Below are 16,522 nucleotides of genomic sequence, written 5' to 3' on the forward strand. Positions count from 1 at the left end.
TGCCTCAGCCTCCCAAAGTGCTGGAATTACAGCCATGAGCCACCATGCTTCGTCTTTTTTTTTTTTTGAGGCAGTCTCACTCTGTCGCCCAGGCTGGAGCAGTGGCGTGATCTCACCTCTATGCAACCTCCACCATCCAGGCTCAAGCGATTCTTCTGCCTCAGCCTCCCAAATAGCTGGGACCACAGGTGCCACCATGCCTGGCTAATTTTTGTGTTTTCGGTAGAGACGGGGTCTAACCATGTTGGCCACGCTGACCTCAAACTCCTGGACTCAAATGATATACCCACCTCCGCCTCCCATAGTGCTGGGATTACAGGTGTGAGTCACCATGCCTGGCCTGACCATTTTTGTACCTTAATTTTATATTCTGAAATATTGCTGCAGTTGTTTATCAGAATTAGTACCTTTTGGACAGAAACTATGAGGTTTTCTAGGTTTGCAGTCATGTCATCTGCAAACAGAGATAGTTTGACTTCCTCTCTTTCTATTTGGATGCCTTTTGTTTCTTTCTCTTGCCTGATTGCTCTGGCTAGGACATGTTGAAAAGAGTGGTGAGAGAGGGCATCATTTTCTTGTTCAGGTTTTCAAGGGGAATGCTTTCATCTTTTGCCCATTCAGTGTGATGTTGGCTATGGGTTTGTCATAGATGGGTTCTTATTATTTTGAAGTGTGCTCCTTCAGTGCCTAGTTTATTGAGGGTTTTTTTAACATGAAGGATGGTAAATTTTATTGAAAGCGTTTTCTGTATCTGTTGAGATGATCATGTTATTTTGTTTTTAGTTCTGTTTATGTGGTAAATCACATTAATTGACTTGTGTATTTTTTTAATTTTTTTTTTTTTTTTTTTTTTTTTTTTTTTTTTTTGAGACAGAGTCTTGCTCTTGTTGCCCAGGCTGGAATGCAATGGTACCATCTTGACTGACTGCAACCTCTGCCTCCCGGGTACAAGCAGTTGTCCTGCCTCAGCTTCTCAAGTAGCTAGGATTACAGGCATGCACCACCACACCCGGCTAATTTTGTATTTTCAGTGGAGATGGGGTTTCACCATGCTGGTTAGGCTGGTCTCGAACTGCTGACCTCCTGTAATCCATGGGCCTCAGCCTCCCAAAGTGCTGGGATTACAGGCATGAGCCACTGCACCGAGCCAATTGATTTGTGTATATTAAACCAACCTTGTATCCCAGGGCCCACTTGATCATAAAACATTAGCTTTTGGATGTGCTGCTGAATTTTGTGTGCTAGTTTTTTGTCAAGGATTTTTGCATCTGTGTTCATCCATGATATTGGCCTGAAGTTTTCGTTTTTTGTTGTGTCTCCCAGGTTTTGGTGTCAGGATGATGCTGGCCTCAAACACTGAGTTAGGGAGGAGTCTCTCTTTCTTAAATATTTGGAATAGTTTCAGTAAGAATGGTATCAGATCTATATACAGCTGAAGAAATCAGCTGTGAATGACTGTGTCTGGTCCTGGCCTTTTTTTCGTTGGTAGGCTTATTGTTACTCATTCAATTTTACAACTTATTATTGGCCTGTTCAGAGATTCAGTTTCTTCCTGATCTAATCTTGGGAGGTTGTGTGTTTCCAGACATTTATTCATTTTTTCTACGTTTTCTAGCCTTTGTGCATAGAGAGGTGTTCATAGTAGTCTCTGAGTGTTCCCTGTATTTCTCTGGGTTTGGTGGTAATGTCCCTTTTGTTATTTTTGATTGTGTTTATTTGGAGCTTGTATCTTTTTTTTTTCTTCATTAGTCTAGCTGGTTATTATGTGAGTTTTATTTATTCTTTCAAGGAACTAACTCTTGGACTTGTTGATCTTTTATATGCTGTTTTCACGTCTCAGTTTCCTTCAGTTCAGCTTTGATTTTGGTTATTTCTTCTGTTAGCTTTGTGGCTGGTTTCCTCGTGTTTCTTTAATTCAAGGCATGAAGTTAGGCTGTTAATTTGAGGTCTTTCTAACTTTTTGCTGTGGGTGTTCAGCGCTATAAACTTTTCTCCTGACACTGCTTTAGCTATGTTCCAAAGTCTCTGGTATATTGTATCTTTGATCTCATTAGTTTCAAAGAATTTCTTGAATTCTGCCTTCATTTTATTGTTTACCCAAAGTCATTCAGGAGCAGGTTGTTTTAACTTCCATTAAATTATATGCTTTTGAGTGATTTTTTAGTATTGATTTCTATTTTTATTGCACTGTGGTTGAAGAGTATGGTTGATATGGTTTCCATTTTTTTCAGTTTGCTGAGAATTGTTTTATGGCCAATTATGTGGTCAGTTTTAGAGTATGTGCCATGTGCAGATGAGAAGAATGTATATTCTGTTGTTTTGGGATGGAGAGTTCTGTAGATGTCTATTAGGCTTATTTAGTCAAGTGTCCAGTTTGGTTCTGGAATGCCTGATCCAAACTGATTCTTAATTTTCTCCCTTGATGATCTGTCTAATAATGTTAGTAGAGTATTGAAGTCTCCTATTATTATTGTGTGGTTACTAAGTCTCTTCATTGATCTCTAAGTATTTGCTGTTTGGATCCGGATGCTTCTGTGTTTGGTGCATATATATTTAGGATAGTTAGGTCGTCTTGTTGAATTGAACCCTTTAGCATTATGTAATGCCCTTGTTGGATGTGCTGCTGGATTTGGTTTGCTAGTATTTTGAATGATCCAAAAATCACTCAAAAACATACAATTTAATGGAAGTTAACCTGCTTTTGAATGACTTTGGGTAAACAATAAAATAAAGGCAGAATTCAAGAAATTCTTTGAAAGCAATGAGATCAAAGATACAATATACCAGAAACTCTGGGACATAGCTAAAGCAGTGTTAGGGAGAAAAGTTTTTTGTTTTTTTGTTTTTTAATCTTTGTTGGTTTAAACTGTGTTTTATCTGAAATTAGAACAGCAACCCCTGCTTTGTTGATTTTTTGTTTGCTTGGTAGATTTTTCTCTGTCTCTTTACCTTGAGCCTGTGGGTTTGATGGGTCTCTTGCATTTATGTGTGATGGGTTTCTTGATGACAGCATACAGTCGGGTCTTACTTCCTTATCCAACTTGCCAGCCTGTGCCTTTTAATTGGGGCATTGACCCATTTACATACAAGGTTAATATTGATAGGTGAGGATTTATCCTGTCATCATGTTGTTACCTGGTTGTTATGCATACTTAATTGTGTGGTCGCTTTATATTATCAGTGATCCATGCACTTAAGTGTGTTTTTGTGATGGCCTGTATTGGTCTTTCTTTTCCGTATTTAGCACTCCCTTAAGGAGTCAGGTCTAGTGGTAGCAAATTCCCTTAGCATTTGCTTGTCTGAAAAGGATCTTATTTATCCTTTTCTTATGATATATGGAGTGCTTGGTTGGAATTTTTTTTCTTCAAGAATGCTGAATATAATCCCTCAGTCTCTTCTGGCTTGTAGGGTTTCTGCTGAAAGTTCCACTGTTAACCTGAGGGGGTTTCTTTTGTTGGTGACCTCCTTCTTCCTAGCTGCCTTTAACATTTTATCTTTCACTTTGATTTTAGAGAATCTGATTACTGTGTCTTGGGCAAGGTTGTCTTTTATAGTACCTTGCAGGGGTTGTCTGCATTTCCTGAATTTGAATGTTGGCATGTCTAGCCAGGTTGGGGAAAATTTCATGAATGACATTCTATGTTTTCCATGTTTCTTGCTTTCTTTTTTAGGGATGCCAATGAGATGTAGATTTGGTCTCTTTACATAATCCCATATTTCTTGGAGGCTTTGTTTATTCTTGAATCTGTTTTCTTTATTTTCGTCTGACTGAATTATTTTGGAGAACCGGTCTTCAGACTCTGATAGTCTTTCCTCTCCTTGGTTGATTTCCTGCTGTTAATATTTGTTAATATTGTTTGCCTCTGTGTCTCCACCCAAATCCCATGTTGAATTGTAATTCCCAATGTTGGGGAAGGGACCTGGTGGGAGGTGATTGGACCATGGGGGTGGATTTCCCCCCAGTGTTCTCATGATAGTGAGTTCTCATGAGATCTGATGGTTTAAAAGTGTGTGGCACTTCCCCCTTCAGTCTCTCTGTCTCTTCTGCTGCCATGTGAAGATGTGCTTGCTTCCCCTTTGCCCTACCGGCATTATTGTTAAGTTTCCTGAAGCCTTCCCAGCCATGCCTTCTGTATAGCCTGTGGAACTGTGAGTCAATTAAACCTCTTTTCTTTATAAATTACCCAGTCTGAAGTAATTCTGTATAGCAGTGTAAATGAACTAATAGACCTGTGATTGTGTTTTAAAATTGTTAGTCTTTCAACTCTATCAGATTCTTTCTTACAATTACCATTTTACCTTTTATATCCTGTATTATTTTATTGTATTCCTTAGAATCCTTTTATTGGGTTTCAACTTTCTCTTGAATCCAGATGGTTTTTGTTTCTATTTATACTCTCAATTCTGTTTCTTTCATTTCAGTCATTCAGTCTGGTTAAGACCCAGTACTGGGGAATTAGTGGTGTTGTTTTTAGGTGAGAAGACACTGTGCCTTTTTGAGTTGCTAGAGTTCTTGCACTGGTTCCTTCTCATCAGTGTGGGCTGATCTTCCTTCAATCTTAGAAAATGCTAATCCTTTGAGTTTTTTTTTTTTTTGCTTTAGTCTTCTTTGATGCATTTGGAGGTTTGATTGTAGTATAAGGTGAGTTCAGCGAAGTCACTTCCTTTGTGAAAGATTTTGGGGAGCTCAGGCTAACCTCATCCCTCCTGCTTCATGTTCTCACTTTAGGGGGCTGACACCAGGCCCCCGGCATTCTTGTCTGGACTCTTGAGGTTAGGAACATGCTCTATTGGAGGTTCTGAGATGTTCCCTGTCCTCTGGCCATGACACCTCCATGGGTGGTGCTAGCCAATGCCCTTTGTCTCGGCAGTGTTAGCAGGCCGTGTGCTCGTGTGTGTGTTTCAGTAGCTGTGGCAGTGTGGCTGGCAGGGTGTACATACATCAAATGGAGTGGGGTACCGGTGGAAACACGGCTGTGGTATGTGCTTCCACTGGTGGCGGCTGCCTCTGTCACATATTTACCTATATATCAAACTACCACACAATTTTGAAAGTTATATGTCCAGTGTATGAGATGTTCTGTTGCTTGATATTATTGCTAATACTTGTATTGTCTGATTTAATTTAACCATTGGATGTGTGGTGGTATCTTATTGTGGTTTTAGTTTGTATTTGTTTGATGACTAATTTGAACATCTTTTTATGTTCTTTTCATCATTCACATATCTTCTTTAGAGAAGTATCTGTTCAGATCTTTCCCCCATTTTCTTATTGACTTGTCAAGTCTCCAGAATTCTTTATAAATTTTTAATATAAATCTGTCTCAGATACATGTATTATAAATACATTTTCCTAGTCTGCAGCTTGTCTTTTTATTTTCTTAATGGTATCTTTTAAAGGACAAACACTTTGAATTTTGATGTCCAATTTAGCAATTCTTTATTTTTCATCATTTGCCTACCCGTTGTTGTGACAGTTTTCTTCTTTGTTTTCTTGGTGTCCTTCTCTGTAAAATTGAGGTAATGTGAGAGTTAAATGAATTGATACATGTAATGTACTTTGAAAATGCCTCACATTTAATAAAAATGGTATAGTGTTAGCTGCCATTATTGTTACCACAACTCTTTTACTCATAAGTTGTTCTTGAGGCTTTTGGATCCTGTCTCTACATCCCTGTCTCATCTCCATTGCTCTTAAAAATTTGTCATTGCCATTTTCTTTAAGGGTCTTTTGTTTATCAAAAAGGACTAAAGTTAAGATTTTCTATATATTAGAGAAAGGATATCCTAGCATTCCATGTAGGGAATGATTTATATTACATGCCACTGTTTTGTAATCTACCAATTTACCAGTGACTTGGTTTCCTTTCATATGTGATGTTACAGTGAGATTTATAGAAATCTTTGCCATTTCCTTTCCCCAAAAGGTCTAAAGCCCACCATGAATGTCATGATTTCCCCCTTTTGTTAAGGCTCCTTTGACCATCTCTGACATTGGCTTCCACTGTGTTTTATGCATACCTTGTATGCCTTTTAGTGTACTATGGAAAATGGCATTTTAGAGTGTGTTGTTTTTGTTGTCAGTTTTGCTAAACAGAATTTAGAGGCTGGATTTTGATTGAGGTACATTAATTGGATTAAAAATATCACGAACATAATTAGCATGAAGGCAGTAATAGTTATACCAAACTTGAGTTTCAAATGAGTATAAACTAGGTCAAGGTAAGATGTTCTTCTTAAAATACATTACAGTATGATAATGATCCACCATAGTTGTTTGAGTCAGTCTCAGAAATGGAAATATTGTCCTGATTCTGTTCTCTATTATTTTGACCAAATATTTAATCAGTCTATCATTTTCCTATTTATAAAGTGAGAGATATAATATCTGCCTAGCAAAAATAATATTAAGCAATGAGATAGTATTTAGCAAGTGATGTAGTTCTTGTTAATAAACTCAGTATAATTTTTAGTCTATGGTCCAGATCTTATTGATCTCTTTTCTGAAAGTATCCCCTCCATCTGAGCCCCTCTCCTGAGCCCTGGATCAGGTACTGGGCCATCCACAAAGTCTTGCATAGTGCTGGCAATGAATAGGCAGTTGGTAAGAGTGTTCTATTTCACCAAACTTTCAATTTTACCCCTGTTTCTTGTGTCTTTTTTTGTCTTTTTCCTGTGGATTCTATACACTCAAGAAATCAATATTCTTATGGGGGGGGAAAAAGCAAACAAAAACTTACTGCAGCTGTTCTTACAGTTTCTGTCTTTATGCCTTTCACACTAAATGTTTTAAGAGAGTCAGTTATTCTTAGTTTCCCATTTATCTTTTTAGTTTTTATAATTTAGTTATTGTTAAACTGTTTTAAGATATGTCTGATAACCTTAGGCCTCATAATCTTAGTGTATTTTCACATTTTCTAGCTTTTGTGTAATATCTCCTTATAGTTCTTCTTTGCCTCCTCTGTAACACTTTCCCAGTCTTTTTCCTCCTATCTGTCCTTTACATTTTTATTTTTCTTTGTTTTGTTTTTAATGAATTACTCCAGATTTTATCTTCGTCTGCTTTTTCTTCAACAAAGAAGATAGCTGAGTGAGGGAAGGAGTTAGAATATTTCTAGGGCTTCATTTATTTGCCTTTAAACAGGTGTTGCTTTACTGAAATATAGCTGTGATTTTTCAGTTATGTTTTGGATATCTCCATTTTGGTATTAGCTGAATTTTTCATAGTAAAACTAACTGTTGAATATACTTGGTCCTTCGTAGAAGGCAAGCTGTGTTATGTTCATCACTATATCTTAATTGTCTAGCATAGTGCTTGGTACATAGTTGGCAATTAATACACGTTTATTATATGAACAATTGATATTCTCCTGTCACCTGAAAGTTAACATGTTCAAAATTGAGCACATTAGAATCTGGAATTTTCCTTTGCTTCTGTATCTTCCTGTTGTTTGAAGCGTAGATCAAATGCCCCCTCTTCTCTAAAGTTTTCCTTAATCATCACAGTCAAAAATCTGTTTCCCTATTCTCTATTGCTTTACCAAATTATACTTTTATTGTACCTTAATTCTGGATTACATTTTACTTATTTATGTACAGAGTTTGCCGTACATAAGATTGAGGTCAGGGGCTAACTTCTCCAAGACAAATTAACTATTTAAAATAATGTAAGGTTTTGGGAAAGGAAAGGGTTGAAAAGTGGTTTTGTGTCACTGTTCCTTCTGCATAGAATCCCCTCCGCATCTTTCTACTTTTCACTCATTCTTCAGCCTCAGCTGAGGCATTTTTTAATCCAGGTTTTTCTGAGCCGACTTTAAGTCTTGAATAGGTGACTTTTCTTTGTATTCCTCTATTATTAACTCCTTTAATAAATAATTATTGAGTGCCTTTAATGTGCAGACACTGTGCTAGACAGGCCTTTTAGAAACAAAAAGGCAGGACTTTTGTGGCTGAGTATGTAATGTTTAGCTCATTATACAATTACGTATTACACAGATAAGGAAACTGAGGCTCAAATAAGTTAAGTGATTACACTAAGGTTACCAAATTAATAAATGGGAGAGGCTGGTTTCAGACTTTGGACTTTCTGAGTCCTTGGTGTTCTTTCCATTATACTTTGGCATTCCTCAGTGAAAATGTTTTTCGAAAGATTTGAACCAAATCTTTCTAAGCTCTGGTATTTTGTTTCTTTTCCAGCACCACACAGCATTCTCTTAACCATTTATTGTTATTTAGCAAAGGGGATATGTGTAGATAGAACCATTGCTGTCAACAAAAAGAGGATAGTTAACCTGGTACTGGGCAGAAATACTTCCATTGAATTTGTGTCTTTGAAAACTGATTTTAGCATTTGCTTTACTCAAAGGATTTATAAGCCTCCAGAGTTGTCAGGGTTCTATGGTATCTATTGTCTATATTAATCTGTGGATTTCTTTGTTTTTTTCCACTGTAACATTACAGCTCTCAAAATTCATAGCAAACACCCTACCCTCTATTTCCATTCAACAGTATGATGGTATGAATTTGACCCACCTCTGGCAAATACTTAAGTTAATATTTCACAAAATACCCAAACTCCTGTTGGCAATGGATTTCCAGGCAGCTGATAAAACATTGAATTGATAGGTGTATTTTGTTTTTGTGGGTTATTCATTTTGACGTGGATACAGAAGGGTAGGGAAGGAGAAGTTGTTATAGTATAAAGACAGAGTTGGAAAAGTTGGGCTTATGTTGTTGTTTGTTTTTGTTTTGTTTTCCTGAGAATATTCTCTGTTACCCTGCAGTAAGCTGTCTACAGTCCAGGATTTGACAGCCTGCTTGCTTAATAGCCTTCAAAAACATCCATGTCCTGTCATACCTGTGCTATGTTCTGACTATTTGGTACTGCTTAGAGATTAGTTTTAGGGATGTTTTATATAAGGAAACCTCTCTTCTAATGCTGCCTCCTTTTGTCACCTGTTAATAGTCATGGTGTTAGGTTTATTGAAGGACTTTTGCCTCTATATTCTTTTCTTCTCAATGTTTTTTTCATTAGGAGTAATGGCCGGGCATGGTGGCTCATGCCTGTAATCCCAGCACTTTGGGAGGCCGAGGCGGGTGGATCACCTGAGGTCGGGAGTTTGAGACCAGCCTGGGCAACATAGTGAGACCTCATCACTATAAAAAGTGATTAGGAACCCCATCTCTACTAAAACATGGAGAAACCCTGTCTCTACTAAAAATACAAAAGTAGCCGGGCTTGGTGGCTCATGCTTGTAATCCTAGCTAGTTGGGATGCTGAGGCAGGAGAATTGCTTGAACCTGGGAGGTGGAGGTTGCAGTGAGTTGAGATAGCGCCATTGCACTCTAGCCTGGGCAACAAGAGCGAAACTCCGTCTCAAAAAAAAAAAAAAAAAGGAAAGAAAGAATAATGATCATAACATGAAATAGTACTTTCATTTGTGATTTTATATCTTGCTCTTCTCAGTTTGACAAAGGAAATGTTTATAATATTAAGTTACTGATTTTTCCTGTTTAGACATCCTTAAACTTTGGGTTCTGTGGGTGTTTTGCCTGAATTAGAACTGTGGAATTAGACTTTATGACTCAAGGTTTGGGGATGTTACATGTCAAATGCATGTTTTTTAATTTTTTAAAATACAGTTTTATAACTGAGAAATATAGAAACATGTATTTAGTCACAACATTTTGCCTCACTAAAAAAATGAGTATTATATTTAAATAAATTTTTAAAAATATACGTATTTCCTTTGAAAGTGTTCTCCATCACATTTGGCATTTATCTGTTTCTTTCAATGGCCTTCTCTGTTTCTTGTTTGCAGGCAGCTATCAATGGTGTAATACCCCAGGAAAATGGCATTCTACAAAGGTATGTTATAAAGTGCTTACCAGTTAAGATGACTTAGCAGAACAAAAAACAACTAACTGTTAATTTTTTTGTTTCATTTTTTAATGGAGCATTGATTTGGGGTATATAAGTTCATTAATATTGTTCTTTCAGATATTTCTATGTATTATATTAATTCCCTAAAGTCTCCAACTTTTAACTGTATCAAATTACTACATATTTGGTAACACCATCTTTTAAGGTGGTTTTAATTTTTAAGAAAGCTTTTCAAGCTTATTCTTTGATTTATAAGATGAAAGGAACTGAATTTTTTAAACTACTAGCACTGGCTATTGGCTTAATAACCCCAGAATATGGTTGTCAAACTTAACTATACAGGCTTTATCTCCAGGCTTACTACAGACATTTTCTCCTTCCCTTTTAGGTTCTAAACCAAGTATATGATAATTTGCAACAATTTGAGGCAGTTCTTAATAATGTAACTTTTTAGAGTACTGAACTATTTCACTTGAAGTATCCAGTGTTAACAAGTGGAATGGTTTTAGAGGTTTTGTGTTATGGCCAGAAGGTAAAATTGGAAGATGTGGCCAAGAGAATTATAACAGTTACAACGTAATTCCTTAAGTTAAAAATAAATTCATGACTTTTGTCTCCTTAAAAATTGGAGACTCTGGTTCTAGATTAAAGAACACTCTAAAGTCTTAGGAGGTAAAACCATTCTCCCTTCCAAGTGTAGTTTAATTACTTGATTTTTCCCGCCTTTCCTATCAATTCAAACTTTGGCTTGAATTTGGGTGGCTGGGATTTCTAAGTCACTGAAGCATGATCTGCTAAGTGCAGATGAGGCAAAACAGAAACAGCAGATTAGGAATGAGGTCGTTTTGGAGAGCAAGAAAAGTACTCTTGCAGAAACATCAGGAAGTTCACCATGAACTGCAAAATGTGCTGTTCTTTATAAGAAACCATATATTTAGGATGGAAGCAAAATTCTGTTTGATACCTGTACCACCTTTAATGATTAATGGTTTTTAGATGAAAGCAATGATAAAACAGACCTATACCCTCATTCCTCTCTTTTAAACTATCAGAAAGATTTTCATCCAGAGTAAATGCGGCTGATTTCCAGAGTTTCTACCAACTTCTATTTGTTTAATTTTTAGTTTGTTGTTTGTTCAAAAACATTCAATTCTATCGAAACCCTTGCCTAGAAAGCGAATCAGATGAACTTCCTTTATGGTCATTTTTTTCTTAGTTTAGAAAGTTTTACACTGTTAAATATCACTCCAGTTTTATTTTTGAGTAAATGTTATTGCCACTTTTTGTGCCAAAGTTTTTGCTATGCAAAATCTGTGTGGATTCAGCTACTGGATTCTGAATACATATTGGATATATCATCCAATTAATAGCATTTGCCATAGGTGAACTGTAGAAACTTCTTCTCCCCTGGAAACATTCCGTCTTTCTTGTCACAGATTATACTTTTTGTTTAATATATTTTATGACTAGAAATTCAGTATTAAACTGATTTCTCATAAAGTTACTATAATATTTGGGGTTGAACTTTGATCAGAGTAGGATTTTGTTGGTTTTGTTTGCTTTTTTTGAAGGAATGAATCATATGTCTACATGAGAAAATCAGTTGTATCTAGTAATATTCTTCAACTATTTCCTTCCTAACATGGTTCTTTAGCTTTGAAATCATTGTGGATTTAACATAACTGAAAATTACTCTTGTATGTCTACTGACCAGAGGAAAACAAGAGGGCTCTTTGTGTACTTTCTCATAGGCTTAACACTGAAAGTAGAAGGCACTAGGCTAGAAATGGTATATTCAGGCGGTTAAAAAGATCTTTGTTTTGTATGTTTGCTTTTTATAATAAAGTTGAATTTATATAGTCTGTGTATACAACTGTTAAATTGTTAGTCCATCCCTTACTTAACAAAGAAAGGAGGTATCAAATACTATAGTTTAAAGAAATTACTATATAAAGCAATATTCTCATGAGATAATGAACTTTTGATAGGAAATAAATACCTACCTCACTGATACATGTGTTGATGCTAAATTCCTTTGACTGGAAATTATTATTATTATTATTATTTTGTTTTGAGAGAAAGAAGAGCCAGTATGTGCCTTATAGCTTTTCTTGAAGTCAGGTTTTTGTATGAATCCAAGAGGGAATATGATTTTTAATGTAACCATAAACTTCAAGGGAAAGAAACTTTTTTTGTATGCTTAAGGCAGTGTGCTAGGCAATTGACATATTTTTATTCATTTAATACTCACTACAACCTGTAAGAGGTAAATGTTTATATTTTATGTATGAGGAAATTCAAAGTTAGAGAGTTTACATAGGCTTGCCCAAGTTCACAAGCATAGAAGCAGGTGGTGAAGTCTAGATTGTCTTATTTTAAAAGCCATGCTCTATCTTCTCTATTACTCTGTCTTCTTCAAGATCAGTCAGTGAGGTATTTCAAAACTTTTAAGATTTTTCCTTTGTGGGCTGGGCATGGTAGCTCATGCCTATAATTCTAGCACTTTGGGAGGCTGAGGCTGGCAGATCACTTGTGGTCAGGAGTTCAAGACCAGCCTGGCCAACATGGTAAAAACCCTGTCTCTACTAAAAATAGAACTTGAACCCGGGAGACCAAGGTTGCAGTGAGCCAAGACTGCACCTCTGCCTTCCAGCCTAGGCAACAGAGTGCGACTCCATCTTAAAAAAAAAAAAAAAAGATTTTTATTTTGGATAAAGAAGTTGAAATTCAATATATGTACATAATGTCTTTCTTCCACAGCTTTGTTTTTTATAGTTACTATTTTAGTTGTAAGCTATTAAAGGCAGATATTATTATTCCTCATTTTACAGGTAGATAGGATAAGTCATAAAGTGACTTGGCCCAGATGTTACAGCGTGATGTTGATGGAGTCAGGAATATAACCAAGGCTTCTGGCTGTTTCTCCAAGGCTTATTTCACTAGACAGTATATTGCTAACACAGCATACTGTGTGTAACTTATGCAGTCATAAATGTAAACTATTCATTCAGTCATAAACAAACATTGAGTATGTGTATTTACATGGTCTGGTATATTATTTATTTAACATATTGTCCAGGGCCTCTTTAAAAATTATTTTTGGATATATTTTTAGGAAGAAATGTTAGTGAATTACTTGTATAATTGGAGAGCTGATGCCATGTTTTCAAAAAGTAAACTTTATAAATTAATAGCATAATTTAACCACTCACTAAGTGGATGGTATTTATTAACTCATACTTGTTTTATTACCCAGACAGGCGTACAGTATATTCATTTGACCATTGTTTAATTCATGGAGAACACCTAGATAAGACAACATTTATTTTCAAACCTTGACCACTAGGCTTTCAGAATATATAAATGCCCAGCTTTTTTGACTTAGAAAATAGCCATTATAGCCAGTTAGTCTCTATGTATTGCTTTGTGTGATTTCCATTTTAAAAACCTGATTTAATTGATTCACAAGTTTATCTCTAAAATAAATGTGGAGTTTTTTTTTTTTTTTTTTTTTAGGAGATGCCTAAAGATTTTGCCATGGCATAGACTTTAAAAAATTGAAATAATTAGCAAGTACAGAGTTCCTGTTTACTTTTCTTTCTGTTCATTGCCTTCCAAGAGCCTGAGTTGTTTGTAGAGGAAAGTTGAGTAAGGATAAAAACACTTGGTTGAAGTTTTAGAACTAAATTTCTACATAGAGCTTCCAAATCGGTGGCATTTTTATATTTATTTATTTTTAAGGTACAGGGATCTTGCTATGCTGCTTAGGCTGGACTTGAACTCCTCCTGAGCTCAAGCAATCTTTCTGACTCAGCCTCCTGAGTAACTGGGTCTACAGGCATGTGACACCTTGCCCAGTTTCCCATTAGTATCTTTTTGTTGTTGTTGTTGTTGTTGTTGTTGTTTTGGGAGACAGGGTCTTGCTCTGTAGCCCAGGCACAATCACAGCCTTGACTTCCTGGGCTGAAGTGATCCTGCCACCTCAGCCCCCTGAGTAGCTGGTACTATAGGTGCTCACCACCATACCTAGCTAATTTTTGTATTCTTTGTAGAGATGGGGTCTCATGATGTTGCCCAGGATTTCTAGACTCCTGAGTTCAAGCCATCCTCCCACCATGGCCTCACAGAGTGCTAGGATTACAGGCATGAGCCACTATACCTGGCTTTCAATCAATATCTTTTTAAAAAAAAAGATATTTATAGATTAGTCAATCTATAATGATTACATTATTAGATTATTAAATAGAAAAGAATAGCAAGGCCAAATTATAAGATCATGGTTTTCACAGCTGGGAAATTTTTAAAATGCATTTACTCTTTTTTGATTCGATAATTTTGGATGTTTTTGTATTCTTTGGATCTCATTAAATGTTAGTGAAAACTGATGGGATCATTCATTGACTGGTAAGATCTCTCTCTTCCTCTCATTTTTTGGATTGCCTTTTTGTTTTGAGACGAGGTCTCACTCTGTCACCCAGGCTGGAGTGCAGTGGCATGATCTCAGCTCACTGCAACCTCTACCTCCCAGACTCAATTGATCCTCCCACATCAGCCTCCTGAGTAGCTGGGCTATAGGCATGTGCCACCAAGCCTAGCTAATTTTTGTATTTTTTGTAGAGATGTGGTTTTGCCCCAGCCATGTTGCTCAGGCTAGTCTTGAACTCCTGAGCACAAGTGATCCTCCTGCCTCAGCCTCCCAAAGTGCTGGGATTACAGGTATGAGCCACCGCACCTGGTCTACCCTAGCAATTTTACCAGAGGGAATTTTAAATAGGGAGTCAGTTACACAGATATAGAGAAGTTTGAAAGATCAGAAAAGGGATAGTGAGACAACCTAGATAGAATGACTGTAGGAGGCAGCTGTACCACCAAGCGCAGGTATGGGTGGTTCTTTCTGCTTGGCAAGGAAAGGAGCCCAGGGCAAGAGCAGACTCATAGCTTCAGTGAGAAGGGTAGGGATGTGGAGGTCATGATTCCCATTCTAGACCAAGAAGCAGCAGCTAGAACACATCTACCAGGGAGAGCCCCCTGCCGACCACCAGTGGACACAAAGGAAAGTGATAGAGGAACAAAGGAAAGAGGCTGATGGAGGTTGAGGTTAACAAAACTTTATTTGTAGCTCAGTGGAAGAGCCCTAGGAACTTGTCCCCAGACATGTGAGAAGGAATTCCTGTTCAGCTGATACTGGTAGCTTTGGCAGGATGCAGAGAGACTTACGGAAAAGGTGCTGGGGGAAAAGAAAAAAAAGCTAGAAGCTAACATCAGTGGTTGATGCTAAAACAAAATGAGTGCCACCGTTGGGGTGATATGTCACTGGTAGGGTGATGTTGATAGGATCAATGTGCAAACTGCAAGAAGATAGGGGTGTGTGTATGTGTTTGTGTGTTTGCTGCCAAAGTTTCTGTTCTGTTACTGGTCATAAGGCCATAGTTGATACTGTGAGTTTATTTCATCATTTATTCTGTATTCCCTGTTGTCAGCTAGCACCTCAAATGGTCAGGGGTTTTTTTTGTTTTTGTTTTTTTTTCTTTTCCCCCCGGTGGAGCATCTTACACCTTCATTTTTGAAGAGTCAGAATCCTCAGTTTACCTGCTTTTTTATTAGTTGTAATTTTGCGTTCTTACTAGACATGCCCCCCAAAAATCTCCTGGGCTCCAGTCATAGTCCATTGTGTAGCAGCAGCCCAGTTTTTTTCTTGGTAATCAGGACCAGTCACTCTAGCCAGTACTCCTTCCCTAGGTGGTAATTCAGTGCCACGAGGAGTGCAAAATGGCCAAGCAGCATTCTCAAGGTCCAATTCAATGGAAGTGTTGTGGAAATGTTACATCTTTGGGAACCATGATTTCTGAACCATCAGCACCCAAAGTTGCAGGAGGCAAAAGTTTAGTAAGCTGTTAGGCATGTAAGAGGAATCACTGTGAACACTTAATTCCCATACATGTGTTTTCTGGCAGTATGAAAAATAGTGTGGTGTTTTGGACACTGATGTAAACCATTTATACCACATACTTTCAAGAGGAACCCCAATCTTTGAGGTTATCTCCTAACCAGTGTCATAACTGAATCTTTAGTAAGTCATTCTGTTGTTCTGTCAAGCTAGCTGCTCCTGAGTAATGGCATACACAGTGATCCAGTGCTGTTTTTCTTTTGCTGTGAAACAAGTTCCTTAGTTAGAACCAATGTTGTGTGGGAAGCCATCAATACTTAGGTATTCCCTAAGTCCTTGAATGGTGGTCCTGACAGATGCATTGCTGTCAGGTAAGTCAAGTTCCTATTTAGAAAAGTGTCTTTTTTAGAGAAGATAGATCACTGCCCCCTCCATGATGGAAATATTTTATTACCAGGTCCCTGGGAAATGGCACCTTATTGGGGACTCAGTATTAGTCTGTGTCACTTGCAGTTTAGGCACTCCATAGTTTGCCTAGCTAGATGCAGCCTTGGTGAGGGGAAGTCCATGTTGTCGTGTCTGTGCGTAACCTCCATCTCTGTTGACATGGCCACATTGTACATTAATGCATCAAGCAGCCTCAGTAGGAAGGGATAAAAAGCTGACTGAACAATGTCTTCTTATCCATGTTATTAAGATCGTTTTTTAAAATTGGTTAGCCTTTAGAGAATATTCACTTAAGAAACAAATAT

The 16,522-nt window shown here is 37.2% G+C and overlaps 1 protein-coding gene across 5 annotated transcripts in view; it reads left to right on the forward strand.

The window, feature by feature from the left end:
* FAF1 (Fas associated factor 1) overlaps nucleotides 1–16,522 on the forward strand; it is a 512,111-nt gene that overhangs the window by 152,973 nt on the left and 342,616 nt on the right. For all 5 annotated transcript variants that reach the window (XM_015436105.3, XM_015436115.3, XM_045386413.2 and 2 more), the window contains one exon: nucleotides 9,822–9,868. In XM_015436105.3, coding sequence (XP_015291591.1) covers nucleotides 9,822–9,868 — 47 coding nt within the window. The remainder of the gene's footprint in view (nucleotides 1–9,821; nucleotides 9,869–16,522) is intronic.

The sequence above is a fragment of the Macaca fascicularis genome, chromosome 1 (genome assembly GCF_037993035.2).
Source record: "Macaca fascicularis isolate 582-1 chromosome 1, T2T-MFA8v1.1".
NCBI lineage: Eukaryota > Metazoa > Chordata > Mammalia > Primates > Cercopithecidae > Macaca > Macaca fascicularis.